Source organism: Clupea harengus, chromosome 11 (assembly GCF_900700415.2).
Source record: "Clupea harengus chromosome 11, Ch_v2.0.2, whole genome shotgun sequence".
Lineage (NCBI taxonomy): Eukaryota > Metazoa > Chordata > Actinopteri > Clupeiformes > Clupeidae > Clupea > Clupea harengus.
In genome coordinates, this window is record NC_045162.1 from 19,347,629 (window position 1) to 19,374,260 (window position 26,632).

Genomic DNA, 26,632 nt, shown 5'->3' on the forward strand with positions numbered 1-26,632 from the left:
AGTAACCGCTCAGGTGAACCCTGAAGTTACTGATTATGACAGAAGCAAAAGTACCATCTAATGCATACTGCCCATTTGTGTGCGTGTGTCTGTTTGTGTTCTTGCTTTTTCACCTTATTCCAGACAAAGGGCCTTATGAGGAATGCCACTAGCCGTGGCGTCGCTACAGGGTCATACCAGGCATGCATAGATGGTGGTTTAGTGTCGCCTGGCATGCAGGACATTTCAGTGATCATTTGTTTTTGCACCTTATGGATGTCAATTTTGTTCAATGAATTGTTAGCACTGTGAGGTTAGGACTGTTTTGAAAAGTCACAGAGCCAAATTTCATGTTTATTTTAATTTTTTTTATAAATGATTCAGTTGTTGCAAAATGTGTTGTCCTCAGTATTTTATATAAGTCCTTGTAGATTTAATTGAATTAAATTGTTGCTTTTCTGATGTTCCAAGCATTGATGTTTTTTTGTATTGGTTTGAATATCACTTTAAAGGAACAACTGCAACTAATGTAAAAGACGACTTTATGACCACAATTATTTTATAATACCCTCGATTTCTTTAACTCTCCCTGATTTTGAACCAACTTCATGGTCCACTTAAAGGATGGTCTATATTGGTGCAATCAGTGTCGGCCTTATTTTTTATTATTTCGTTAACAAATAACAACTAAGTGTACAACTAAGAAAAGTCAAACGCTTACTGTAGCTAATTACTGTAGTTATATTGACAGGTAACATATTTTCTTGTAATTTGCAGTTAGCGTGTGACTGAAATTTGCCATTTTATATGCAGTTTTGTGTGGTAAAGAAATCAACATGTATGTTTGATAACAATGTTTGATGAAGAATATAAGGTTGAGTTACCAAGTTTAAGCAAATAGTCCCCAGATATACAGTGTAGTAAAACAATCTATTTTTATGTCAGACTTGGTTAATGTGCTATTAATGCAGGGATAAAAGTAGGTCCTATGTTTATATTTTTATGTTTATTTTATGGTTTGACTTATAGGAACCACTGCTCTATACAGAGAATACATAGACCACAATACATGATTTTCTTGAGGATAAATATATAAATTCAAGCAGTTGACACATTTATTATGTGATCACCTTTATTGCTTTTCCTTTTTGACAATTTAATTTATAATCAGCTACAAAAAAATAGCACTTCTTGCTCATCCCTCTATTTGTATAATATTACAGAGTTTCTGAGTAATGTTAACCAAACAGATGACCAAAATCAAGACCTTTCATTACTGCTCAAGACTACACAGCACAAGTGACACCTGTCAGTCACATTGACGTATTGATGCCCACTACAGCATTGACATCAATCAGCCAGGCTTGCTCACGCTGGCTGGTACACTACAGGAGCACTTCTTATGGGGTAACATGAGGGCAGTGGTACAGTGTAATACAATGCACATAAATTCATGCCATGGTCTCCCTACTCCAGGCAAATTATGTGCCCACCAATCCCCTCAACAGGCACAAGTACCTGCTAAACATAAAAAGGATTTAATGCACTTTAAATGAGAGCAACCTGAACAGAAACATAATTGATTGGCAAACTGGGTCCAGTAAATTGCTTGAGGTGATAACTTCTTTGATGTATAGAAATGAGTAAATAGCAAAAAACGAATTGAATCTGAATCAAGGGGGAGAAAATAAAAAATAAAAAAAACCTACACAAGGGCATTTTTCTCTTGTCGATTATGACTATGAATATAATGAATAAAAAAAGTCAAAGACTAAGGGTTCTATTTGTGATAATATATTACTTTTTTTTACGATTAGACAGGTTTTGTGTGCAAATAGCTTTGAATATTTGCGACAGAATACATGGTCACTGGTTGTGTGACAATTAAAATCTGAACTAGTTAAACTAAGCGCTGCAAAATAACTTCAGGTGTACCACTACTAGGATACAGTAAAACAATAATAAAAAAAGTGAAAAAACAAAACAAGTCTTTCTAGTCAAACTTTTTAAAAAAGTGACAAAAGCATTTAAATTATGGGAGTAAAAAAAAAAAATTGGAAATAAAATGATTTGAACATTAAACATTGAGCACTGGGTAGAACATAAAAGTCATGAGCAAAAACAATAGCAAAGCAAACGATCACATTCTTGTCCAGTGTAAAATCGGAGGGGGGGCATCTGATCAGTATACATTACAAAAATTACACTGCCAGAACACAGGACAAGGTAAGGGAAACCGTGAAGGAAAATTAGAGAAAGACAGAGAGAGAGAGACAGAGAGAGATAGAGGCAGGGCTCTTATGGAGAGCCCATAGATTCCTGAGACTGCTCTAAGTAGATATTTTAAATAAGGTACATGTGGTTTGTCCAACTCTCACGAGGGCACGCGTACCTTGTGTAAAGTGCAGCGTTACACATGACGGGAGCAGAACACAATTACAGACCCGGGACACCCAAGCCAGTGTCCCCAGTCCCTTCCACCGCCCCTTCACTTCCTACAACTGCAAACTTGACCATAAAATAAATTAAAATAGCAATAATAATGTTGTAGTATAAAATTATTCCTTTCCTGTAACACTAAATAAACCACATCATATGTAGACCACATCAAACAGCACTTTGCCGTCTGTATTACATATTAGCCGATCAGGGTTTATAACATGGTGAACTACATATTTGCATGGTGTACAACTGATCTATCCGTCTCGAAACCTCTGTAGAATACAACCTACAGCACAATTGGCTGAGTAAAAAAAAAAAAAACATTGGAATTCGTTTTTATTTTCATTATTATACAGTTTCGTGAGTAACTGCTTACATCAACAACTAACACTACCAAAGTGTTTAAGATTTTCAGAGAGGGAGGGAAAAAAAGCTTTGAATGATTGCTAACAAGATTAGCTGTGTTTTTTCCACTTTTCTCTCCACAATCTCTACGGTAATGTTAAGTGTGCATCTGCAACTAGCCATACTGACACCAAACAAGCTGTGCTAGCTGAAGAATGAGCTACACTCCCTCCCTCAGATTTACCTAGTTTTCTCTCTCTCCCTCTCTTTCACTCACTCATTTCTGTGTATATACACACACACACAGACACACACACACAAACAAACATACACACACCACTGTAGAGAAATCTTTACAGCTGATGTTGCACGTTCTCTGAATCTCACAATTATAACTTCAAATGTTCCTCCAATGAGCAGCAACTGCCAGAAATCAAACTTCAGCCATGGATAAACATCCACCATGAAACAAAATGGTGTAATGCTCCTTGGTTTCCAAACCAAGCTGACATCTGGGAAAAGTACAAGTAAAAATTTCTTTCTGAAGAGTTGAGCTCTTACAGGGGCCAAACAGCTCTCTGCAGAATGTCTGACAAATTAAATGGATTCATTATTTAAAAAAATGAAATAAAAATGAGAATAGAAAAAAAAAACATTACTTGACTTGCTTCTAACATTTAAGAAAGGTGTCAGAAGCCAAATGCATACAGTATGAATGGGGCCTGTCTCCTATGCGTCAGCCTGACTTTGGTTTGGCTATGGCCCTCCTGTTTGCCAGTAAGAGTGAGGAGTCTTCTGGTGCGCAGTGTGACATCCTCCACCTGCCTCGAGTCCTTCGAGACAGTTTCGCCCTGCCGCTGAAGCGCTCGTCCTCCCTGGTCGTCATAACGACGTCTCCGTGCCAACCCCCTGCTCATCCTCGATGTTGATCTGGATGCTGGCGGTTTTCCCCTCGCTGAAAGGGACGGCATGGGGGATGGGGTGAGCATCTTATTTGTGAAGGTATTTTGAAACTTTTAACATGGTTTTAGGAGACCCATCAAGCAAATGACATGTTCTAAACGACGTTTCAGAAATGTGAATAAACTAATAAACATTGGTATGATTATCTAAGAAGAATGTCTCACTAGTTAACTCCTAAAAATATTCTATTAACTCATTGCACCTGCAAATAAGCCACATGATGTGAGAATCCCTGCAAATTCAATAAAATATGTCAATCAAAGACATCGTCTTCACCCTCTTCATCATCACACTGCTATGCGGTGACTGAGGCAGTGTTGTGGAACCCACAAGCATGCAGATTTTTATGAACTCCGCAACTTATTATCAGGTATTTGATTTGGCAAAAGCCTTTCGATAGACTCTTCTCACACATCCTATCAAATAGTCATGCTAGTTTCTGCATTCAACAGTAAGGCACAGTGATTAGGGTGAAAGCACTCTCATGCTGACTCAGTGTTATTTGACATAGGCAAACAAGCTAGTGACAGGAGACTGCACCAGTGGTAAACTAACAGGGCCAGCAGGACAGCAAAGAGGAGAGTTAGAGGGGGTGATAGCTACCTTATGCAAGGCTTGTGAACTTTGGCACTGTCAGAGTTCATGGTTACAGCCTTCCACACTGCAGTTTTGGCCATTTCATCAGAAATGTTTACCACAGACGGGTCAGCACTGCAGAGGAGAAGACATCACAGCACCTTTTCAGCTGGTCAACCACACACACACACACACACACACATCCAGCCCTTCCTCACACACACTTAGACAAGTACAAATGCATATGCACAGTTTAGTACACCAAGGACGCCCACACACATTCGTCTACACTACAGAACAACAAATACATGCACAAACATACGCAGAACAAACACACACACACACACACACACACACACACAGACAAGTACAGATGCATATGCACATATATGTGCATAAATATGAACACACCAAGGATGCCCACACACATTCGTCTGCACTAGAGAACAACAAATACGTACAGAACACAGACGCTCACACACAGTTATGACAGACATTAACACAGCAGTATCCACATGTTCTTCAACTCCAGAAAACACAGGCACATTAAGCACAGTAATATACTCAATCACACACGCACACAGACACACAGACACACAGACACACACACACACACTATCACCAACACTGTTCCCCAGCATGGTGTGTGATGGTACATTATGTTTATAAAGCATTAACATCATCTCAGGTCCACCAGTAGAGAGCAGTACCACACCTGGGGCCTGTTCACATGTAAGTGATGGCGATCCAAAGATGACTAATGCTTTATGAAGTCACTTTAGTGGAGTCGGCCAGGGGGGAGTGAGAGCCATTAAAAATGCTTTCTACACGTCTCTGGTCATTGGCATGTTAACAGTGTATGTACAACAGGACGAAGCATGCAGGCCAAAAGCTGACTGTAAGGGTGGTGTTTTTTTCATTGTGTGAAAAATGGCTGATCACGATAACCAATCACTATGCAATGTCTACTGTCTCTGAATACTGGGGAGTAGCGTCAACATTGGACTGCACAGAAACATGACGCTTCTGTTTGACGGTGATCAACCTAACCAACACAGTTCTTCACCGCAGCCAGCTAAAATTAGTGAATGTTCCTTTATGTTTTTTTCTGTCTTTATTTAATCCTATTATACAACAACAAATCTAATCAAGGTTATTAAGGCTATCGACATCAAAGCACTGACCTTTGCTTGTGACAAAGTCTCAACGGAAAGACAGAAGACACCACAGAAACAGTGATGTCAATTAGTCAGCGCAATGCAGGTAATTACATATCCTACACAGGACACTATATCCATTGCAGTCAAAATTATCTGTGTGATACAATCTATCTATATGAGTGTATGATAATAGACTTCCCTGAGGTACACACTGATTCTCATTTTTAACGGCTGGGTTATTGGAGGTGGGGGGGGGGGGCATAAGGTCGCAGAACCATGCAGTCACGCCATGATGGTGTCGAGTTGTGTTAAAAAGTCAAAATTAAATCAACACATTAATCAGTCAAACGTCTGAGTTGATTAACAACCGGGAAAATAAAAGCAACAAAAACAGCAGCAACCATGGTGTGAAACGATGAGAGGGAGACTGGGTGAGAGGGTTAAAAGCAGGCCTGTGAGAACAGAAAGACCAACCCCTCCGCTCTCCACGTCCTCGTATGAGGCGTCAGAGTCTATGCTGTCCAATCTGTCTCCGGGGAGAAACAGGTCAAGGAAACCGTTTGTATTTTGTTTTATCCCATCACAGTTTCTTCAAAGAACCCAAAGCATCTTCTTAAAAAAAAAAAAAAAAAAAAAAAGACACAGAAACATGCATCAGTCACACAGACTTTTGCACTGATCGAAGGAGCAAGAAAAATAACCCGGGCCTAACCTGACTTTGAGGGACTTGACTGGGATCTTGAGAAGGTTCTCCCCCTCGTATCTTACGTCAATGTCATGGTCCACCTCTAGCCTCCGCTGTGCTTCCTAGAACCATAATAAATAAGCACACAGGCCAGTCCATAGAGAGCTACTAGCATGCCACTGCTAAGGCAACTTAACTTTGGAATATCAGGATTTCTAATCTCATTCTCTAATAAAATCAGCCAACAAATAGTACTTATAACCATGTAATAAACGGCTGTATATAAATAAGCCAACATGTTAAAAAGACATGCAATGTTACTCATATGCTGTACATGACACCAAAATACCACAACAACAAAAAAAATGTATTGAGGCAGATATACCATAACTACAATATTGCAGGATGTCACCTGAAACTCAACACAATTCACCGTAAGCTGCCTACTCATGAGCAATAAGGAGCAATACCTCTTTAGCTTTCTTTTTCTTGTCGTCCTCTTTCTTTTTCTTACTCTCTGGCATCAAGTCATCCAACCAGCTGAGCTCCCTCTTGGTAAAGAAGAAGAAGTCCAGAAGCTTCCGAATAAACACCAGAGCCAGGACCTGCAGGAGAAACAGCCACTCAGTCCAGACTGTACAGAGTGCTTTATGGATGGGTTGCATTTCCCTATCTGTCCCTTTTAAATGGATTTGTAAATTAACTTTGCTAGTCCTAAAACTGTCATACACATGTCGTGGAAAATGACACATCCTGTCATTAGTTATGAAGTGTCATGACAAATTATGAAATACAGTGTTACGTTACCATTACAAACAAGGGGGCTTCTTGTTTCTTCATGCTATGGGGTACCTAAGTCCTAATGACCTCCGCAAAGGATGTTACTACCAGGCTGATTTTCATGAAACTAGGTGGAGGTGTATAGCATGGAGCAAGGAAGAACCCATTACATTTTGAAGCAGATCCAAATTATTTTCCAGTGTCGTTAACATTGCAAGAGAGGGCATTTGGCCTTGGCGGAGGACTGCACTCTGAGTGCCCTTCTAGTCATTGAACAGTTTGGCCCAGCTCTGAACAGCTTAAATCCAGGCCCTCTTACTGAGCCACTTCTGTATGAAGAGTTTTTTTTTTCTTTTTTTAAGTTTAGCTGTAATTAACCCTAACCTGAAACCAGGGCCTACTGGACGCTGGGGCTGTATTTGGTAAAGGATGCCAACACTACAGTCTAAGGTTGGCCATCAGCCAGAAGCCCCCTCTGTTCCGGCTGGCACAGATGAGTGCTTACCATCATGGGGAAGACGACGGCGGCAGCTGAGGCCTTGATGACCCACAGCAGCACCAGGCAGGTGAGCTGCACTAAAGTGAACATGTGCACCTTCCACAGTGGCACATAGCGCAGGTAGATCAGGTCGGGCTGGTGCTTGGCAGGCATGCTGAACAGCTTAATGCGGTCGAATAACTAAAGAGGAGAGAGGGGAGACAACGTGACAAAAATGTACTTTAAATCAATTATATCCATTTTATCCACATTGCTGTCCTTTCAGTGATTGTAAAACTTCCAAATTGCATAACTTTTCTAGAAAATAATAATAATATTATATTACTAAATATTACTATATTAGTAATGTCAATAACTATATAACCGATACTAGTTATAGCACATATATTATAGATTATCTGTATAAGTTCTATTATAACATTATTTATGTTTTATATTTTACATTGCATATATAAAGTATTTACACTTACCTGAATGCCCTTGAGTGAGGAGACCCCCATGTAGAGAAAAACCCCATACAGGACCGGCATGGGAATAAACTAAAGAAACGCAGACAGGCAGCCATTTTAGAATCAGTCACATAGCTTACTTTCTTCTCATCGACTGTGTAGGACCTTCCCAGTGATTCCTCCTTTTTCTGCCTCCAGTTCCTTATCCATTCCTCCCTCTTTCTCCACGCTTTCATCTCTCCACCCCTCTAATCCCACAGGGCCAGACGTGAGCTCAGTCTGGAGCCAACTTTCCACAAATATGAACTACAAGCAGGTCAAAATCGAATGTCCACAAGTCTGCCATTACCAGCTTTTTTTCTTAACACCCAACCCTAACTTCCATATTTCCATTAGTGAGAGACTTTAAATCCTCCTTTGGTCCCTGCGTTCGAGAGGCATTTGGGTTGTTTGCAAATTTAAAACGTCATTGATGTTGCAATCATTCCCATCCACATTTAGTCCCCATAGCACCCTCCCTTCCCACTGTCTCCTCTCACCTTCAGCACGGAGGTCATGAAGACGGAGAGGCCCATGAGAACGAAGATCATGAGGCCGGTGACCCTCTGCTCGCGAATGCCCAGGAACTTGGGCTGCTCCCCGGGGGCCGAGCACTCCGACTCTACTTTCAGGCTGTTCACGTGCGAAATGGAGAGCACAGTCGCCGCTACAAACCACGGCAACCCCATCACCGAGCACACTCCCAGCATCAACGCCACTATCAGCAGGTCAAGGTGGTACCCACAGCCTTTCTGTGGGGAGGAGAGCACACAGGAGTACACACACACACATCAGTATTTAGCAAACTAAACACACACACACACACACACACACACACACACACACACACACACACACACACACACACACACACACACACACACACACACACACACACACTCTCTTCCTTTAGAAGTAGCTATTGCTGGTAGTAAATACAACTCTGTCTACACCGCGTTCCACATTATTAGGCAAATTGTATTTAAGGGTCATAAACATTCATTTTTTGGTTTTTCAATTAAACTCATGGATGATATTGTGTCTCAGGGCTTATTGGATGATTGAAATCAATCCCAGACACCTGTGATAATTAGTTTGCCAGGTGAGCCCAAACTACTTAAGAAGGATGTTCCACATTATTAAGCAAGCTACATATTTCAGGCAAAATGGAGAAGAAAAAGGATCTCTCTGCTGCTGAAAAGCGGCAAATAGTGCAATACCTTGGTCAAGGTATCACAACATTGGATATTTCCAAAAGAATTGCGCGTGATCATCGGACGGTGAAGAAATTTGTCACCGATTCACAGCACAAGCGGGTTCGTTCAGACAAAGGCAAAATAAGGAAGATTTCTGCCAAACAAATGCGTAGGGTTAAGAGAGCAGCCACTAAAATGCCATTGAATAGCAGCAAACAGGTGTTTGAAGCCGCTGGTGCCTCTGGAGTCTCGCAAACTTCAAGATGTAGGATGCTCAAGAGGTTGGCAAGTGTCCTTAAACCTGTTATTCGGCCACCCCTAAACCAAGCTCACAAGCAAAAAAGGTTGCAGTGGGCTCAGGACTACATGAAGACTAACTTTCAAACTGTTTTGTTTACGGATGAGTTCCGTGCAACCCTTGATGGTCCAGATGGATGGAGTAGTGGATGGTTGGTGAATGGCCACCATGTCCCAACAAGGCTGAGACGTCAACAAGGAGGTGGCGGAGTCATGTTTTGGGCCGGAATCATGGGGAGAGAGCTGGTAGGCCCCTTCAGGGTCCCTGACGGTGTGAAAATGACCTCGGCAAAGTATGTAGAGTTTCTGACTGACCACTTTCTTCTGTGGTACAAAAAGAAGAACCGTGCCTTCCGTAGTAAAATCATATTCATGCATGACAATGCACCATGTCATGCTGCAAAGAATACCTCTGGGGCATTGGCTGCTATGGGCATAAAAGGAGAGAAACTCATGGTGTGGCCCCCATCTTCCCCTGACCTTAACCCTATTGAGAACCTTTGGAGCATCATCAAGCAAAAGATCTATGTGGGTGGAAGGCAGTTCACATCCAAGCAGGTGCTCTGGGAGGCTATCATGGCATCCTGCAAAGACATTAAAGCAGAAACTATCAAAGAACTCACAAGTTCAATGGATGCAAGAATTGTGAAGTTGATATCAAAGAAGGGGTCCTATGTTAACATGTAACTTGACCTGTTAAGATGTTTTTGATTCAAACTTTTTTTGATTTCAGTAAATATGACCTCCTAATGCTGCAAATTCAATAAATGACAATTTTTTGTTCTTTACAACCTATAAAATATCTTGAAACTCTGAAATTCTGCATAATAATTTGGAACACTGCATTTTGAGTTTTTTATTTTTGAAAAAAATACTGTTATCATTAGGTTTGTTCAATAAAATTTGAATTATACTCTAACAGTTGATGACTTGAAAATGATACTGACTGACTGTGAATTACTATTTAGGAAAATCTGAGCAAAGTGTAATTTGCATAATAATGTGGAACGCGGTGTATAGCTATAAATCGTAGTAAGTAGTAATATTAGTCATCTTCACACACACACACACCAGTACCAACACATTGATGTGATAACTACAAGCTTTTTCAGGTGAGTGTAAAGGTTGGTGTCCTCAAGCCACCCAACGGGTTCTGACCCAAAACCAAACAAACGCTTGAAAATATAGACCTACAGACACACACACACACACACTCACACACACAGCTCCCACCTTCAGCTTGTGCTCCTTGCGGTTGATGATGACAGCGGTGATCTGCTGGTCCATGAAGATAAGAATGGTGCACAGCAGAGCCGGAATGGCCGCCGCCAGCAGCGTCCACGTGGGGTTGGTGCCCAGAGGCGACATCAGCCAACCACGGTTCTTAGAAGTGGGCTGCAGGAAACAGGAAGTGAACTTAGGGGAAACACTCAGTCAAATGCATGCAAGGAAAGTGCAGCAAAAAAGTACTCTAAGGGAATGGACTAGGATGCAAACTACAAAAAAGAAAGTGCATACTTGTTTTTACAAACATACATTTTATTTTCCCCAACACCCAACTGTATTGCTTTATTTGTGTCGGTTGCCTTAATGCAGTAACAATGTTTCCATTCTCAAATGCCACCACTTGACGCATAGCAACATAACAAAACGGTCCCCCAACTAATGACACATACATTTGACTATGAACTAAATAAAATAACTAAATTAACTACAGTTAACATAAAAGTGAAAGAAGCATACCTCAAACCTGTCAGGGACATTGAGTTTAGGAGAGGGTATTCCCACCAGGTAGTCCAACAGCACCATGATCAGGATGGTCAGAAAGATGGCAAAGTCACTGATAGTGGAGCGCACCTACACAAGATGGACACATGAAGATAGGATAACACACAGGGGGCACAGACCACACACACACACACACACACAGTCCAGCCTTACTCTTTTGTCACAAAATGCATGCGTGACAAAATCATGCATTCAAACTGTTTGAAATATTTTGGTGACAAAACAACATAGGGATCAATAACCCCAACAAACACACACACTCTCACACACGATAAGGATGCTGCTGTACCTTGGTAGGGAAGTAGCGCTTGGTTTTGAACTGCTTGAGGAAGGCAGAAAGGAAGAAGGTGGTGAAGAAGAGGATGACGGACCAGAAGAGCACGTCTGGGATGTAGGGCCCCACGGGGTCCAGGCGGGGCTGACAGGCGGGGCCCACAAACACACCCTTGAGCTGAGAACACATCTGCAGGGGGGCACAGGACAAGCCACATGGTTTCATTTCAAAAGCCTCTTTCAGTCCATAAATCATTGTAATATTTACACATCTGTATCAATAGTTATCAATTTATAGGTACCACTGTCACAAGACCTACTAGGTAATCAATAATCTAGTACATACCAAACTCTCAAACGACACGGCAACAACAAAGGTTGCGACAACCGCTATCTAGCTTCAAGCGCACACACGCGCGCGCGCACACACACACACACACACACACACACACACACACACACACACACACACACACACACACACACACACACACACACACACACACACACACACACACACACACACTTACAGGCGTGTTCAGCTCACTCCAGCTGATGGAGTCAGGAGTAAAGCCTGACTGGTTCAACAGTTGAGTAATCTCCGAGGTGATGTTGGACGGTGCCGAACATTCACACCTGTGATGGGAGGTCCGCGAAGAAAGGAGAGAGTGGACAGAGTTAATCATGCATAAAATCAAACAACAAACAAAACAATGCAATTACATCACAGCGGCTGTGTGCTGATGTTATGTCAGTCACTCATCTCGGCCGCAGAAAATGTCTAAATAAATGAGAGAGTACAGCACATTGCAGTATTGTAATGTACTACAATATATATTGTACTGCCATTATACATACAATATACATCGTACTATAGCATACATACAGTACTCAAATACAATAAGCTTCTGTGAACTTTGGTTGCCCTACAATGCTTCACTGTCTAGTGTGTGTTATGGTGGTCAAGGCAATGTTATGGTGAGCTCACAGTGACGTTACACTAATGTTGTGGTGATGTTGTGCTTTCACCCATCTTCAGTGTTCTGTGTGGTACCTGTAGAAGGTAAGGTTGTCCAGGTTGTTGTCCATGTTAACGGGGTACATCTTGCCCAGGTGCACAAGCTTCTCCAGCGCCTCGTAGATGAAGATGAGGCAGATGAGCGCGGCGAAGGCCTCCTCTGTGAAGCGCGTGATGTAGCACACCAGAGAGCTGGCGTCCGTGGCCACCAGCACCAGGCACATGAAGGCCGTCCACAGCCCGATGCTCGTACGCAATGGCAGGTAGGACAGGCCATAGTCACTGAGGGAGGGAGGGAGGGAAGGAGAGATAGAGATAGACAGAGAGAGGGTGAGAGAGACAGAAGGAGAAAAGAAAAAAAATTAGATGGAGAAAAAGCCACTGTTTTGGAAGAAAAACTGTTCCAGAGTTAGGTCATCTCTGGTTGTAACAACAGCCTAGCTTTGATTTACAATGTCCAAGCAGTTGGTCAGAGGGAAAGACTCCAGTGACTTATAAAATGCAGCTATACATTTAAATCAATAATTTTGAGCGGGTCAAAAAAGATAAATCAATTGTGACATTTGCACAAGAACTGTGTGTCAAAGACCAAAGGTTTGTGTGTGTGTGTGTGTGTGTGTGTGTGTAAGGGGGTGTTGGTAACCCATGCACTATAAAAGCTCTGGCTGTGGGTCGTGTATTTGTGTTCCCCTTTTCCTCAAGCACTTAAGCTCAACCAGAGAGAGACTGCGAGATGCTGCTTCGTCTGATGTTCGTGCTGATGGCCCTGGTGCTCGCCCACGGTCTGCCTGTGGACAGGGGCGACACAGACACCTCCACCCAGCTGATCCAGCTCAAGGCCCTGGTGGAGGACCTGAAGAACACCACTCAGGGTAAAACACCACGGGGCACCGATCAAACTACAGCGGGGAATAGAGGGGGCACTACCAACACTACAGCAGGGGGGTAGAGGGGGCACTACCAACACTACAGCGGGGGGGATAGAGGGGGCACTACCAACACTACAGCGGGGGGGATAGAGGAGGCACCAGCAACACTACAGCGTTGGGATAGAGGGGGCACTACCAACACTACAGCAGGGGGGATAGAGGGGGCAAATACAGCATTTACTGTATATGGTGCTTCTTAGACAGTTGGGACTGGGAGGAAGCTGAGCACAGCCCAGAGTCAGGCAGAGACGGGACATGTGTGGGTCACGCCAGTGAGGTGCACGTGTTAGACTCTCAACGCTGTTTAATGTCGTCCCCCAGACCAAGCCCACAGATTGAGCGTCGCAGAGAAAGAACTCAAGGAGCTGAAAGGTAGGTTAACATGCCTTTTGTGTGTGTGTGTGTGTGTGTGTGTGTGGGTGTGTGTGTGTGTGTGTGTGTGTGTGTACTCTGTGTTTTTGTATTGTAATGTTACTGTCTTTGTTTACTTGATTTACATGAATCATGCCCTAGTGAGAAATAAACAGTCTATAGGAACTGACATCATGTTTCCTCACAGATGTACCAAAAGTGGCCTTCACTGCGTCACTGGGTGGAAACGGAATGGTTAAATCTTTATATGGCAACAAGGCACTAATCTACAAAGACATCATCACGAATGTTGGCGAGGCATACAACTCAGAAACAGGTGTTCAGTTTTATCTAGGAGCTTTTGTTGTTCTTCCTTTGCATATTTATTTCATATAAATATATGAAAAGTAACTACAACCCACTGACTTAGTCAACAAGGCTGATGTTTGGAGGGAAAATGGAAAAAAGCTATTTATTTAGGCCTTCAGACATAAACATACTGGCTATTAAAAGCTTTTGTTTCTCTCCGTCTCTTTCTGTGTGGCCCTTGTTCTTGCATACATAGGAATGTTCACAGCCCCCGTGAACGGAGTGTACTACGTGCGCTTCACCGCCAACGGACCGAACGACGGCACAATCTCCGCCGTGCTCTACAAGGGATATGAGCAACTTCTGATAGTCCACGAGCAGCCCTCCGGCGAGGGGAGCGACACGGCATCCAATGGTGCCACTTTGCAGCTGGTGAAGGGAGAGCAGCTTCACATGAAGCTGTGGCACAACACACAGATCTGGGACAACTCCAACCGCCACAGCACCTTCACCGCCTTCCTGCTCTACGCCATGTGAAGCAGAACAAGGAGAGGAAGAGAGGAAGAGACGAGATAGAGGAGGAGGAGCAGGGGAGGAGCCCAAAAGATCTGGAGACCACACCAACTGTGGTGCCAAATTTGGTTGTATGTGAATACAACGACAATAAAGACTTTTCTAATTCTATTTCTAGTTTGTTTTTGGGACAAATTCATTCAGTAATTTGAAAGTCCTCGTTACACTACAATAAAAGGCTTAGAAAAAATTAAGAAATAGGAAATAAAGATTTAAAGTTAATGCTGATTCAAACTGCTAGTTTAAAAGTCAACCTTAGGTGTACATTTGTTTGAAATATTTTGGTGACAAAACACCATAGGGATCAATACCCCAAACCACACACACACACACACACACACACACACACACACACTTGTAAAAACGCTTCCAAGCCCACTTAGAGTAAATTCAGTTTAATCTAGGAGCTTTTGTTGTTCCTGAATATTTATTTCATATTTTGATTTTCAATGTATTTTTTATCTGTTTGTTGTTTTGCGTGATTATTTGCCACCATTGACAGCCCCCCCCCCAAGTAACTAGAACCCACTAACTTAGTCAACAAGCAATACAAATAATAAAATTAGTGACATGCTGCTGTTTTTAAAACAAGTGATTTTATATACCTTTACATACCAAACCCAAGAATATTTGGCAGTATTTTTTTTTTAGTATGTATATACTCTGTGTTGTTCTAAACTCTCTAAACCAAAGGCCTCTCTCAGCTGCCTCTCTTTCTTCCTGCTGACATCCAACAAGTTAACACCTTCTCCCTGAGCCTTCAAATCCATTCTATGATCAGATCAGATCATGTGAATCAGATGGAGAAAAAGCCGCTGTTTTGGAAGAAAAACTGTTCCAGATTTAGGTCATCTCTGGTTGTAACAACAGCCTAGCTTTGATTTACAATGTCCGTGCAGTTGGTCAGAGGGCAAGACTCCAGTGATTAATAAAATGCAGCCACTCATTTAAATCAATACATTTGAGTAGGTCAAAAAAAATTATAATTTGTGACATTTGCACAAGAACTGTGTATCAAAGACCAAAGGTTTGTGGGTTTAGTGTGTGTGTTTAGGGGGGTGTTGGTAACCCATGCACTATAAAAGCTCTGCCTGTGGCTCGTGTGTTTGTGTTCCCCTTATCCTCCAGCACTTAAGCTCAACCAGAGAGAGACTGCGAGATGCTGCTTCGTCTAATGTTCGCGCTGACGGCCCTGGTGCTCGCCCACGGTCTGCCTGTGGACAGGGGCGACACAGACACCTCCACCCAGCTGATCCAGCTCAAGGCCCTGGTGGAGGACCTGAAGATCATCACTCAGGGTAAAACACCACAGGGCACCGATCAAACTACAGCGGGGAATAGAGGGGGCACTACCAACACTTGTTACGAATTGTAGGTGATGTGCTGAACTCAAACGCACGACTAAGAACACAGCAGTAGATTGAAAGGTAAACGTTTTACTTAGCAGGGTTCGGTACACAGGTAGGCAGTCCAAGAGCAGGCAAACAAATCCAAATGGGCATAGGCAATAGAGAAGTCGTTGTACAGTCCAAGGTCGGCAACACGAGAAACTTAATGAATTAATACAGAACTCTAGGAACACGGAGAAAACACGGAGACACAAACACATAACATTAATGACGAGAACGCAACAAGTAACAAGAATACACAGACTATATACAGAATAGAGGGGGCACTACCAACACTACAACAGGGGGGATAGAGGGGGTACTACCAACACTACAACAGGGGGGATAGAGGGGCATTCATATGGTGCTTCTTAGACAGTTGGGACTGGGAGGAAGCTGAGCACAGCCCAGAGTCAGGCAGAGACGGGACATGTGTGGGTCACGCCAGTGAGGTGCACGTGTTAGACTCTCAACTCTGTTTAATGTCGTCCCCCAGACCAAGCCCACAGATTGACCGTCGCAGAGAAAGAACTCAAGGAGCTGAAAGGTAGGTTATCATGCCTTTTGTGTGTGTGTGTGTGTGTGCACTCTGTGTTGTAATGTTACTGTCTTTGTTTACTTGATTTACATGAATCATGCCCTAGTGAGAACTGTAGGAACTGACATCATGTTTCCTCACAGATGTACCAAAAGTGGCCTTCACTGCGTCACTGGGTGGAAACGGAATGGTTAAAGCTGTGTCTGGCGACAAGGCACTAATCTACAAAGACATCATCACGAATGTTGGCGAGGCATACAACTCAGAAACAGGTGTTGTAACACACACACACACACACACGGTGTTGTAACATACACTTGTAAAAACGCTTCAAGGCCCACTTAGAGTTAGTTCAGTTTTATCTAAGAGCTTTTGTTGTTCCTCCTTTGCATATTTATTTCATATAAATATATCAGAAGTAACTACAATCCACTGACTTAGTCAACAAGGCTGATGTTTGGAGGGAAAATGGAAAAAGCTATTTATTTAGGCCTTCAGACATAAACAAACTGGCTTTTAAAGGCTTTTGTTTCTCTCCGTCTCTTTCTGTGTGGCCCTTCCTCTTGCATAGGAATGTTCACAGCCCCCGTGAACGGAGTGTACTACGTGCGCTTCACCGCCAACGGACCGAACGATGGCGCAATCTCCGCCATGCTTTACAAGGGATATGAGAAAGTTATGATAGTCCACGAGCAGCCCTCCGGCGAGGGAAGCGACACGGCATCCAATGGTGCCACCTTGCAGCTGGTGAAGGGAGAGCAGCTTCACATGAAGCTGTGGGTAAACACACAGATTTGGGACAACTCCAACCGCCACAGCACCTTCACCGCCTTCCTGCTCTACGCCATGTGAAGCAGGACAAGGAGAGGAAGAGAGGAGGGAGACGAGGAAGAGGAGACGGAGGAGGAGGAGCAGGGGAGGAGCCCAAAAGATCTGAAGACCACACCAACTGTGGTGCCAAATTTGGTTGTATGTGAATAGAACGACAATAAAGACTTTTCTAATTCTATTTTTGTTTTTGGGACAAATTGATTCAATAATTTGAAAGTCCTCGTTCCACTACAATAATAGCTTAGAACAAATTAAGAAATAGGAAATAAAGATCCCCCCCCCTCCCCAAGTAACTAGAACCCACTAACTTAGTCAACAAGGAATAAAAATAATAAAATTAGTTGCTGCTTTATTAAAACGAGTGATTTTATATACTTTTACATACCAAACCAAAGAATATTTGGCAGTATTCTTTTGAGTATAATACTCTGTGTCGTTCTAAACTCTCTAAACCAAAGGCCTCTCTCAGCTGCCTCTCTCTCTTCTTGCTGAGACATCCAACACATTAACACCTTCTCCCTTAACCTTCCAATCCATTCTGTGATCATTTCACATCTTCTACTCAGAGAACGTTCAGACCTGTTAACCTCCAATGAGGAAGGGGGAGAATGCATTTCTAACTGACCAGTAGGGGTCACAATAGTGTAACAAGTCATCGTGCCAAACCAATCTGAAACGGTGTCCCTCGACCAAAAAAAAAAAAGAGTGTAAAACCACCACTTGTGGAATCCACTGGCGACAGAGCTATCAGTGTGACTGGAATGGCTGCAGAAGGGAAGTGTGTGTAGTCTCTTCACAAGATTACAAGCAACTCCAAGTTATGCGTCACTTAGACACATTTCATTTAGCGGCACATACCACACATCGTACACACATATACACAGTTGCCACACATATCACACAACTTACACACAGATACCCAGACTGGGTCACCTAACCATTCACTTCCACATATTGTCTCTGACCGAACATTCTCTATTCTCCTGGTTTTTATAACCGGAATAAAACTGTGTGGCATAATATAGCGATGATTTAATTCCTTATTTTGTTTTACCTTTAGAGGACTGTCTTGTAAGACTATAAAAAATACATATACAGTATAAGGAGATTTTAAAAATGGGGGCAGTGTAGTTGGCCACACCTGTCCATTTTTGGCTCTTACCTGCAAAATTTGAAGAGGATTTTCTCGAACACGAGCACAGGCCCTGTGCTGCCCAGGATGGTGAGCGGCTGTCCGGCGAACAGGGAGTAAGCCACGCCTGTCAGAGAGGCCCCAAACAGAGACTCAATGGCACTCTACAAGGAAGAGAAAAGCGCGGGACAGGCTGGGTTTAAGAGAGGGCAACATACACTCACTGGCCACTTCATTAGGTACACCTTCCTAGTATTATTGTTCGTCCTTAGAAATGCCTTAATTCTTTGTGGCGTATTCAACAAGGTGCTGGAAACATTCCTCAGAGACCTTGCCCCTGTTGCCTTTGTGCTTGATTTTAGTCCATATTTGGATTGGAGTTGCTGCTGATTTGCGGGCATCTTCATGAAGCATATCCTCTGTTCCACCATGTCCCAACTATGCTCTATTGGATTGAGATCTGGTGACAGTGGAGGCCATTTGATTATAGTGAACTGATGATATGAGCTTTGTGACATAGCGTCTTATGCTGCTGAAAGTAGCCACGGTCAGCAGCAATACACAGCTAGGCTGTGGCATATAAATGATGCTCCATTGATGCTCAAAAGCGGCCCAAAGTGTGCCAAGAAATTATCCCCCACACCATATGCCATTAAAATGAATTTGAATATGATACCAAAACTAGTTGCCTGATAAAACAATATTTAATGTTGCGAAGATGAGCAGTTGAACAGAAACAGAGTAAGAGAAAGGGTTTGGAAAAACTAATACATAAAGAAGTAAATAAAGAAGAAGTAGAGAGAGAGGCCATGCATATGAGAGAGAGAGAGAGAGAGAGAAAGAAGGAGGGAGATTCAAAACTAAATACATAAAGACACAGAGAGGGAGGGAGAGAGAGAGAGAGAGAAAGAGAGAAAAAAAAAGACAAAAGAGACATTCCTAATTAATCTTCAGGCAGTGAGTATGAATGGGCATGAAAGGCTGGGGGGGTTGGCGCTGGGTAAACCCTGGGGGGTTTAAACTCACAATGTTGCCCTTGGTGGCCTCCCCCAGCAGGCCCCCGAAGGTGATGACGGGCGACATGCAGGCGCAGTACAGGAAGAGGACAGAGGCCAAGCACTGCAGGCTCATGGCGTCCCGAACGTCACTCCAGTAGAACGGAGCCTTCCTCATCACATCCCGCACCAGACCACCAAATATCCTGAGAGAGGGAAGGGGGAGAGGGGGATAGGTTCGATATAGAGAAGGGGGGATAGAGAGAGAGAGAGAGAGAGAGAAAGAAAGAAAGAAATAGAAATAAAGAGGCAGGAAGACAGATGGGGCAGTATAGAGAAAGGGGCGGAGAGGTAAGGAGAGGAATGTACAGAACAGAAACAGAGGGAGGGGGGGGATTACAGATTATAATACATTCATTTTCAATTGTTATTGTTTTTATCTTACACACAGACCCCCCCCCCCCCCCCCCCCCCCCCCCCCCCCCCCCCCCCCCCCCCCCCCATCATAGTTTCTGATTCTAAACAAGCCCACAAAAGCACATGTGGAGTCCCCACACTGTAGCCTCTTCTTATTTCATCTCAACACCCTATGTCGGTCTCTCTCTCTCCTCCCCTCTATCTCCCTCAATCTCTCGCTCCCTCACTCTCTCTCTCTCTCTCCCTCACTCTTTATCTCCATCTCCATCACTCTCTATCTCCATCTACCTCACTCCAGATGTGCAGGTCACAGTGCATCTGCCCAGTGCGGCACTGCTCCTCAATGCCTCTTAAATGGCCTGCTTCTCAGGCACAAAGGGCTGTTATGCGGCTTTTAAGCTCACATCAAAGTGTGCCTGCTCCGGCTAAATATACCTCCTTTAATTTAACACAAGGAGACATGAAAGGCCTTTTTAAAAATGTGTGCCATTACAGAAACCAACGACCCCCACCCCCCTGCAACCCCTCACCCCAAAATCTCTAATGCAGGTTTAATAAGGGGCCTCTTAGGTCTGGAGCAGTTCTCCTTCATCAAAAGAGACTTAGAGGAAACACAAACACACACACACACACACACACACACACACACACACACACACACACACACACACACACACACACACACACACACACACACACACACACACACACACACACACACACACACACACACACACACACACACACACACACACACACACACACACACACACACACACACACACACACACACACAATGGCTCCATCTACAAGAGTAGGGTCACATGAGTTCAGGATCTGCACAGACATGACACTCATCGCCCTAACCTTCATTGCAACTGGATATAGCATCATTCAGATGCTCCTAGCTTGAGAAGCTAGTGTGTGCATTTTGTGTTTCAAAATTAAATTGTTCTTACAAACTTAAGCATATTTCTACGTACTTCAATTCAGTTTCTGAAAACATATGTGTACTTGTGTGTGAAATAATTTGTGCAATGTGTGTGTCTGTGCCTGTGTATGTGTGCATGCCTGTGTGTGCCCATGTGTCTGTATGCGCAAGTGTATGTGCTTGTATGGATATACAGGACTGTGCAAAAGTTTTAGGCACTTAAGTTGTTTCACAAATCATTTGTCTTGGACAGTTATTTTCTATCCTTATTATTAATATTGAAGCATTCCAGTGACATATGTATATGCTGTTGAAGAAAGAAAGTAACAAAGTACACTGCAGATTGAAAAACTAAAAGACATCAGGAAGAACTGTGAAACTAGCAGAAACCAATGCAACTTGGGATTACATGAAGACAGAGAGTCAAGACTAAATTCACTGAAGAACTGTCACATGGTGTCTGAAATGTATGTGTGTGTATGTATGTACTGTATGTGTGTCTGTCTGTGCGTGTGCGTGCGTGCGTGCGTGCGTCTCTGTGTGTGACTCACCTCCCCGTTCTCTGCAGTTCTGGCCCAGCCTCGTGTTCCTCCTCTTTAACGGTATCTGACGTGTGAGCAGAGCCGTTGGGTAGAGAGGGCATCTTCCTCTTCTCCTGTAAGTGGCACAAGTGGCATAGGTGGTATGGGTGATGCAGGTGGGCACAGACACCAGATGTGTTGGTGGCTCCGGTCTGGCTCTGCCAGCTGTAGGCTTGATATCTCTACATTCAATCTTAATTTAATCATCCTAACTCTGTCTACAGTTCTGGTGTCCATTATCCGAAGAGTTGCTTTGCTGTTACCATCCATCATTCAATGGCAGAGACTCCATCAGGCCAAACTCTCTGCCTCAATTGAAGTTATGATTAGTGTCAAGCTACAAAGCACAACCACTTCATTGTAATTGTGCTTCTTACACTGTACTTATCATTAATATAGATTTGCCATATTATTACACTTGTAACACTCGCCCCAGTGCTAACCCAGGACATGTTTTAATAACATGTTTCCCACATACTGAGGACCTTGTATGAGTTAAAGGTGGAGTCTGTGATTCTAATCCAATACACTTTTGTGTAATTCAGGTAATTGACCCTCACTGTCCTCTAACTGTCCGTTGAGTGTGTGCACTGAAAATAAGACAGTTTGTACACAGTCCTGGTGCTGTCAATGGGAAACAAACCTAATTGCTCGGACCAAGCCATAAACAATACCAGCCAATCAGCATGTTGCTTCAGGAGTACAGAAGGGATGGGGAGTCATTTCATTGACTGTTGAGGTCCATCAACAACGTTTTGCCAGAATCGCAGACTCTACCTTTAAATAAATGGGTAATTATGTTGTGTTTCTGGAATGCATCTCTATGTGATACCTAGGCGATGTGTGCAAGGTTCTCTTCTTCTTAGTCTGTAAATAACTTATTCAGGTTATTAATTGATTGATAATAATCAAATGAGCTCCTTCAGCTAAGACAGATCTTAACCACTTACTGCTACAAGTGCCCAATAACAGGGAAAGGGTGAGTAAAGCATAGAGGGGCCCCCCTACCTGAGACGGGACACTCTTTGGCGGTTCAATGCGGATAGTGGGGTCCCACTCTCCAGGGGGCAGCACAGTCACCTGGTCGAGAAACTCATCGACCCCCGACAAAAGGTCATTACGGTCTTTGGCCTTGTATGCTACATCATGGAAAATCTGTGTGTAAGGGTAAGAGTGACAGAAATCATGATCATGATTAATGGCCCATTACATGATGCCAGCAATTAACAGATCAATGCTACATAGCTTGAGGTCTATACCCCACAGAACATCAACATAATCAAAAATAGATATAAGTAAATTAAAGATCTTAATTAAAGGTTAACTTTTAAGATGCTAATTAAAGAGTAACATTAAAGATTTCATTACAGGTTGACATTAAAGATGTTAATTAAATATTGACATTAAAGATTTGTGCTATGGCATAGCTCAAAGAGGACAACCATTTTGCAGGTTAAGGCAACAACTACATGGAAGCTTGGTTAAAACCAAGCCTGAAGATCAGAGAGAGACGGTCTTACCTCATCGGTCATTAAGGTGGCTATGGACCGCCCAATCTCATGGTACTGGGGCCCTTTCCCAAAAGGTCCGAGCAGCAGAAACAGGAACCTGCCCGTAGAGCACACGCCAAATGCATAAATACACTACTCCTCAAGTACAGATGTACTAAATATGGTTACTGCATAAATACACTACTCCTCAAGTACACATGTACTAAATGTGTTTACTGCATAAATGCATTACTCCACAAGTACACGTGTAATACATGTGTTTACTGCATAAATGCATTACTCCGCGAGTACACGTGTCACACATGGTCAGGTCAGTATAGTTCAGGGTTCAGGCCCTGGTCTCTGTTTGATTGTTTTGGCGTTATATAAATAAAAATGAATTGAAAAATGTAATTATAGTCCATAAGGGATGAAGCAGTATGTTAATGATTTATAATACCAAGTATGGAGGTGTGTGTGTGTGGAGTTGTGACAGTTCAAACTAAGGCTGTGGTTTAAATGGAGTGCATCTCATATGTGTGTGAATTGGAGAGGGTTCTTGAGTTTGCGCTCTGTGTGTGCGTGGGATACCTGGTGGGCACAGGGACCTCGGTGAGGCCCGTGAGCAGCACGGCGGGGGATAATCGGATGAAGGCGATGATGGGTCGCTCCAGGAAATCCACCTCCCCCACCAGCACGTTAGAGGCCTCAGCCCCAGGGGGGATCTTCTTCATGAAGTGCATGTCCACCTGCATGGGGGGGGGTCACACATTCATTAAGAGAGAGAGAGAGAGAGAGAGAGACAGTGAGTGTGTGTGTGTGTACGTGTTTGCACATCAGTATGTGTGTGTATATATATGACATGGCAAAGAGAGCACCCCAAAATCAGGGGCAGGCGGTGCAACACGTCAGCCATTGAGAAGGAGAAAAGGGAGCAGGTGTGTAACGCCCCACACACCACACCATCCCGAAAAGTGTCTCTCTGTGTGTGTGTGAAAAGTCTCTCTCTGTGTGTGTGTGTGTGTGTGTGTGTGTGTGTGTGTGTGTGTGTGTGTGTGTGTAAGAGGGGGTATTATCTATGTACACTGAGAGTAAAAAATGGGAAGTTAAATGTCCTTCCTTGGTATGTATAGATGAGCTGTAGCACTTCATTCCAAAAAACTACACAAGAGAAAAGTTATATATTTATGCGACACATACACACACACGCACACACACACACACACACCACCTGCTGTCAAACACACACTCCAGTAACATAAACCATGCTGTAGTAAGTAAAAAAACGTACAAAAACACACGCACACACACACACACACACTGATCCTCATATATTCTTATCCTGGGATGGATATGCTAGTTATGTGCAGTCCCATCAACAACAACGACAACACCAAACAGACTGGAAGGAGGAAGGGGCGAGGATGGTTAGTAGTAAAAAGAATCTGAAGAGGAATGCTGTGAGCCTCAACACAAGGCTAGCAGGCCCTGGCACTCGCTCCCCTCGAGCTGTCATGCTGGCAGGCTGAAGCAAGAAATCTGGCAGCAGCCTTGGGTTTCTGGCAGCGCTACAATTACTGAAGAAGAGCTCTGGTCAGAAGGGCCCACCTCTGCTGCCACGGAAGGGCAGGAGCCAGGTTAACATTATGCCCAGTACAGTAGTAATTGCACTCTACTCAGAGCACCAAGCACGTGAACTCACTTCCTTACAGCAAGTCCTTGTGGAACACCACAGAGCATGCTCACACAATATTTACAACAGAGATTTCACATGAAGAACCTCAGGGCAGGGATTGCACAACTATGGAGACAAACAACCTGAAACCACAGTCATTTGACAAGAGAAAGAGAGGAGTGAGAGCGAGAGAGAGAAAGAGAGAGAGAAAGAGAAACACGAAGAAAGAGAGAGAGGTTTACCTCTACTTTATTAAACCATTGACTAACTGTGTCACACAATTTTACCACTAGACACATAAAACATTACAACCTCCAACCGACAAAGAGAGAGACAGAGATGGAGAGAGAGAGAGAGGAAAAAAGGGGGAGAGAGAAAAAGAGAGAGAGAGAGAGAGAGAGAGAGAGAGCGAGAGAAAAAAAGAATACCTGCCATCTCGGGGCCTGATCTGACCCAGTTCTGGGCCACAGTCAGCTGGTGTTTAGTGGGATCACTGACTCCACTCTGGGTGGGGACCAGTGTTATCCCGACCAGTGATACTCTGACTCAAGCTAGGCTGTGGACATAACACCGCCTCCATACCTGGGAATGTTTTCCTATCCGCGAGTCCCGCTTAGCTAACCTGGATTTGCACCCGTGGGAACTCCTGTGTCATAACTGTCCGAACTGTGGACCACACCGTATGGCCCTACCCTATACTTCAGAGTTGGTTACTGAAACAATAACAAATATTGTACTTATACACCTCTAGGAGCTCTTCCTTTACTCCAGGGACGTTCATTTCTCTTCGCTGACAGTTACTTGAGATGACTCTTTCTGATTCACACTGGGTGGGGAGGTGTCTCTTACATTGGCACTCTAGGATTTCAGTTTTCTGGGACCGTTGGTGTTTGGATTATAATGACTAAGTACACAAAAAAAATAAAAAAAAATAAAAAAAAGATTAAAAATCACAGTTAGTTACAAAAAAATAAAAAATAAAAATCGCAAAGCTCTATGATCACTGTGTGCTTTAAGAATTATTCTCACAGGTCCAGAGACTAGATTACAACACTGAGGCCTATCTCATCACAGGCATGCCACAAAACTCTACCAGACAACCACAGTCATTACAGGCCAGTCACAAGCACAGGACTCGACGACAAAAATGACAGTCACAGGGCACTCTCCACAACACGACACTGACCAACGACAACCAACAACCCAAACAGTGTCTGGGGAACAGAGAGACTTACGGTTGGCCTTCTGGTACCCCCTCCTAGGGCACCACAACTACAGTGAAACGGGTGGCAGTCCTGGAACATGTGGTGGTCGGGGCGGGGGTGTTGGGGATGGGTAGGTTATGGGCACAAAACCAGACAAGACAAGAGATATCATAAAGAAAGTTCTGTGCTCATTCTACACATTCTAATCTACTTCCCCTTGGTCAGAACTCATGCCCCCAAGAACTCAATACTCTTCTGTGAAGGGTCAAATAATATGTGTTGTCTTTTAGCTCAACAGGTTGAACCTCAGGCTCAAATAACCAACATCGAAGAGCCAATTCACAGGAAAGACTAAGACGTCTATACTGTATTACAAAACCGGACAAGACAAGTGATATCATAAGGAAGTTGTGCTCATTCTACACATTCTAATCTACTTCCCCTTAGTCCAAACTCATGCCCCCAAGAACAAACTACTCTTCTGTGAAGGGTAAAATAATATGTGTTGTCTTTTAGCTCAACAGGTTGAACCTCAAATAACCAACATCGAAGAGCCAAATCACATGAAACACTGTGATGTAGACGTCTAGCCAGCAGTTTCATACTTTCACTACAATGTAAACATAAATATTAATGTACGTGTCAAAAAATAGTCTCATCTTGAAGACACTTCATATTAATAGCTGTGTAACAAGTTCATTTTATAGATCTGTTCAGTGTGACCACCCAACATTTACCATCTTAAACTCTTTTAAACCAAGAGGTGTTCAAGGATTCAGTACTGATCTACATGCTGAT

General features: G+C 43.3%; 3 protein-coding genes across 6 annotated transcripts in view; 2 read left to right on the forward strand and 1 right to left on the reverse strand.

The window, feature by feature from the left end:
* Positions 1–1,097: 1,097 nt before the first annotated feature.
* The window catches only part of slc4a7 (solute carrier family 4 member 7), a 59,731-nt gene continuing 34,196 nt past the window's right edge, over positions 1,098–26,632 (reverse strand). For 3 of the 4 annotated variants that reach the window (XM_031575950.2, XM_031575948.2, XM_012824577.3), the window contains exons 8-26: positions 25,865–25,924; positions 23,546–23,703; positions 22,985–23,072; positions 22,473–22,619; positions 21,435–21,538; positions 19,567–19,741; positions 18,571–18,704; positions 12,526–12,771; positions 12,002–12,107; positions 11,488–11,661; positions 11,154–11,267; positions 10,644–10,805; positions 8,418–8,669; positions 7,900–7,968; positions 7,436–7,609; positions 6,621–6,755; positions 6,178–6,272; positions 4,333–4,440; positions 1,098–3,721 (exon numbers count right to left, since the gene is read on the reverse strand). In XM_031575950.2, coding sequence (XP_031431810.1) covers positions 3,649–3,721; positions 4,333–4,440; positions 6,178–6,272; positions 6,621–6,755; positions 7,436–7,609; positions 7,900–7,968; positions 8,418–8,669; positions 10,644–10,805; positions 11,154–11,267; positions 11,488–11,661; positions 12,002–12,107; positions 12,526–12,771; positions 18,571–18,704; positions 19,567–19,741; positions 21,435–21,538; positions 22,473–22,619; positions 22,985–23,072; positions 23,546–23,703; positions 25,865–25,924 — 2,574 coding nt within the window. In that variant the 3' untranslated portion in view covers positions 1,098–3,648. The remainder of the gene's footprint in view (positions 3,722–4,332; positions 4,441–6,177; positions 6,273–6,620; positions 6,756–7,435; positions 7,610–7,899; positions 7,969–8,417; positions 8,670–10,643; positions 10,806–11,153; positions 11,268–11,487; positions 11,662–12,001; positions 12,108–12,525; positions 12,772–18,570; positions 18,705–19,566; positions 19,742–21,434; positions 21,539–22,472; positions 22,620–22,984; positions 23,073–23,545; positions 23,704–25,864; positions 25,925–26,632) is intronic. The other variant, XM_031575949.2, reaches the window with a different exon arrangement.
* On the forward strand, positions 12,992–14,644 carry LOC105897626 (complement C1q-like protein 3). The gene is made up of 4 exons (XM_031575951.2): positions 12,992–13,361; positions 13,740–13,790; positions 13,978–14,106; positions 14,335–14,644. The coding sequence occupies exons 1-4, from the start codon at positions 13,223–13,225 to the stop codon at positions 14,613–14,615; spliced, it is 600 nt and encodes a 199-aa protein (XP_031431811.1). The 5' UTR covers positions 12,992–13,222; the 3' UTR covers positions 14,616–14,644.
* On the forward strand, positions 15,742–17,586 carry LOC105897624 (complement C1q-like protein 3). The gene is made up of 4 exons (XM_012824574.3): positions 15,742–15,949; positions 16,536–16,586; positions 16,721–16,849; positions 17,149–17,586. Exons 1-4 carry the CDS (start codon positions 15,811–15,813, stop codon positions 17,427–17,429), a joined length of 600 nt encoding a protein of 199 aa, XP_012680028.1. The 5' UTR covers positions 15,742–15,810; the 3' UTR covers positions 17,430–17,586.

What these genes read in the sequence shown, in the direction of transcription:
- LOC105897626 (XM_031575951.2), top strand. Translation starts at nt 13,223, where the DNA reads ATGCTGCTTCGTCTGATGTTCGTGCTGATGGCCCTGGTGCTCGCCCAC. An exon ending in CCTGAAGAACACCACTCAGG is followed by an intron (nt 13,362 to 13,739) that starts GTAAAACACCAC and finishes GTCGTCCCCCAG; the next exon opens with ACCAAGCCCACAGATTGAGC. An exon ending in AGAACTCAAGGAGCTGAAAG is followed by an intron (nt 13,791 to 13,977) that starts GTAGGTTAACAT and finishes GTTTCCTCACAG; the next exon opens with ATGTACCAAAAGTGGCCTTC.
- LOC105897624 (XM_012824574.3), top strand. Translation starts at nt 15,811, where the DNA reads ATGCTGCTTCGTCTAATGTTCGCGCTGACGGCCCTGGTGCTCGCCCAC. An exon ending in CCTGAAGATCATCACTCAGG is followed by an intron (nt 15,950 to 16,535) that starts GTAAAACACCAC and finishes GTCGTCCCCCAG; the next exon opens with ACCAAGCCCACAGATTGACC. An exon ending in AGAACTCAAGGAGCTGAAAG is followed by an intron (nt 16,587 to 16,720) that starts GTAGGTTATCAT and finishes GTTTCCTCACAG; the next exon opens with ATGTACCAAAAGTGGCCTTC.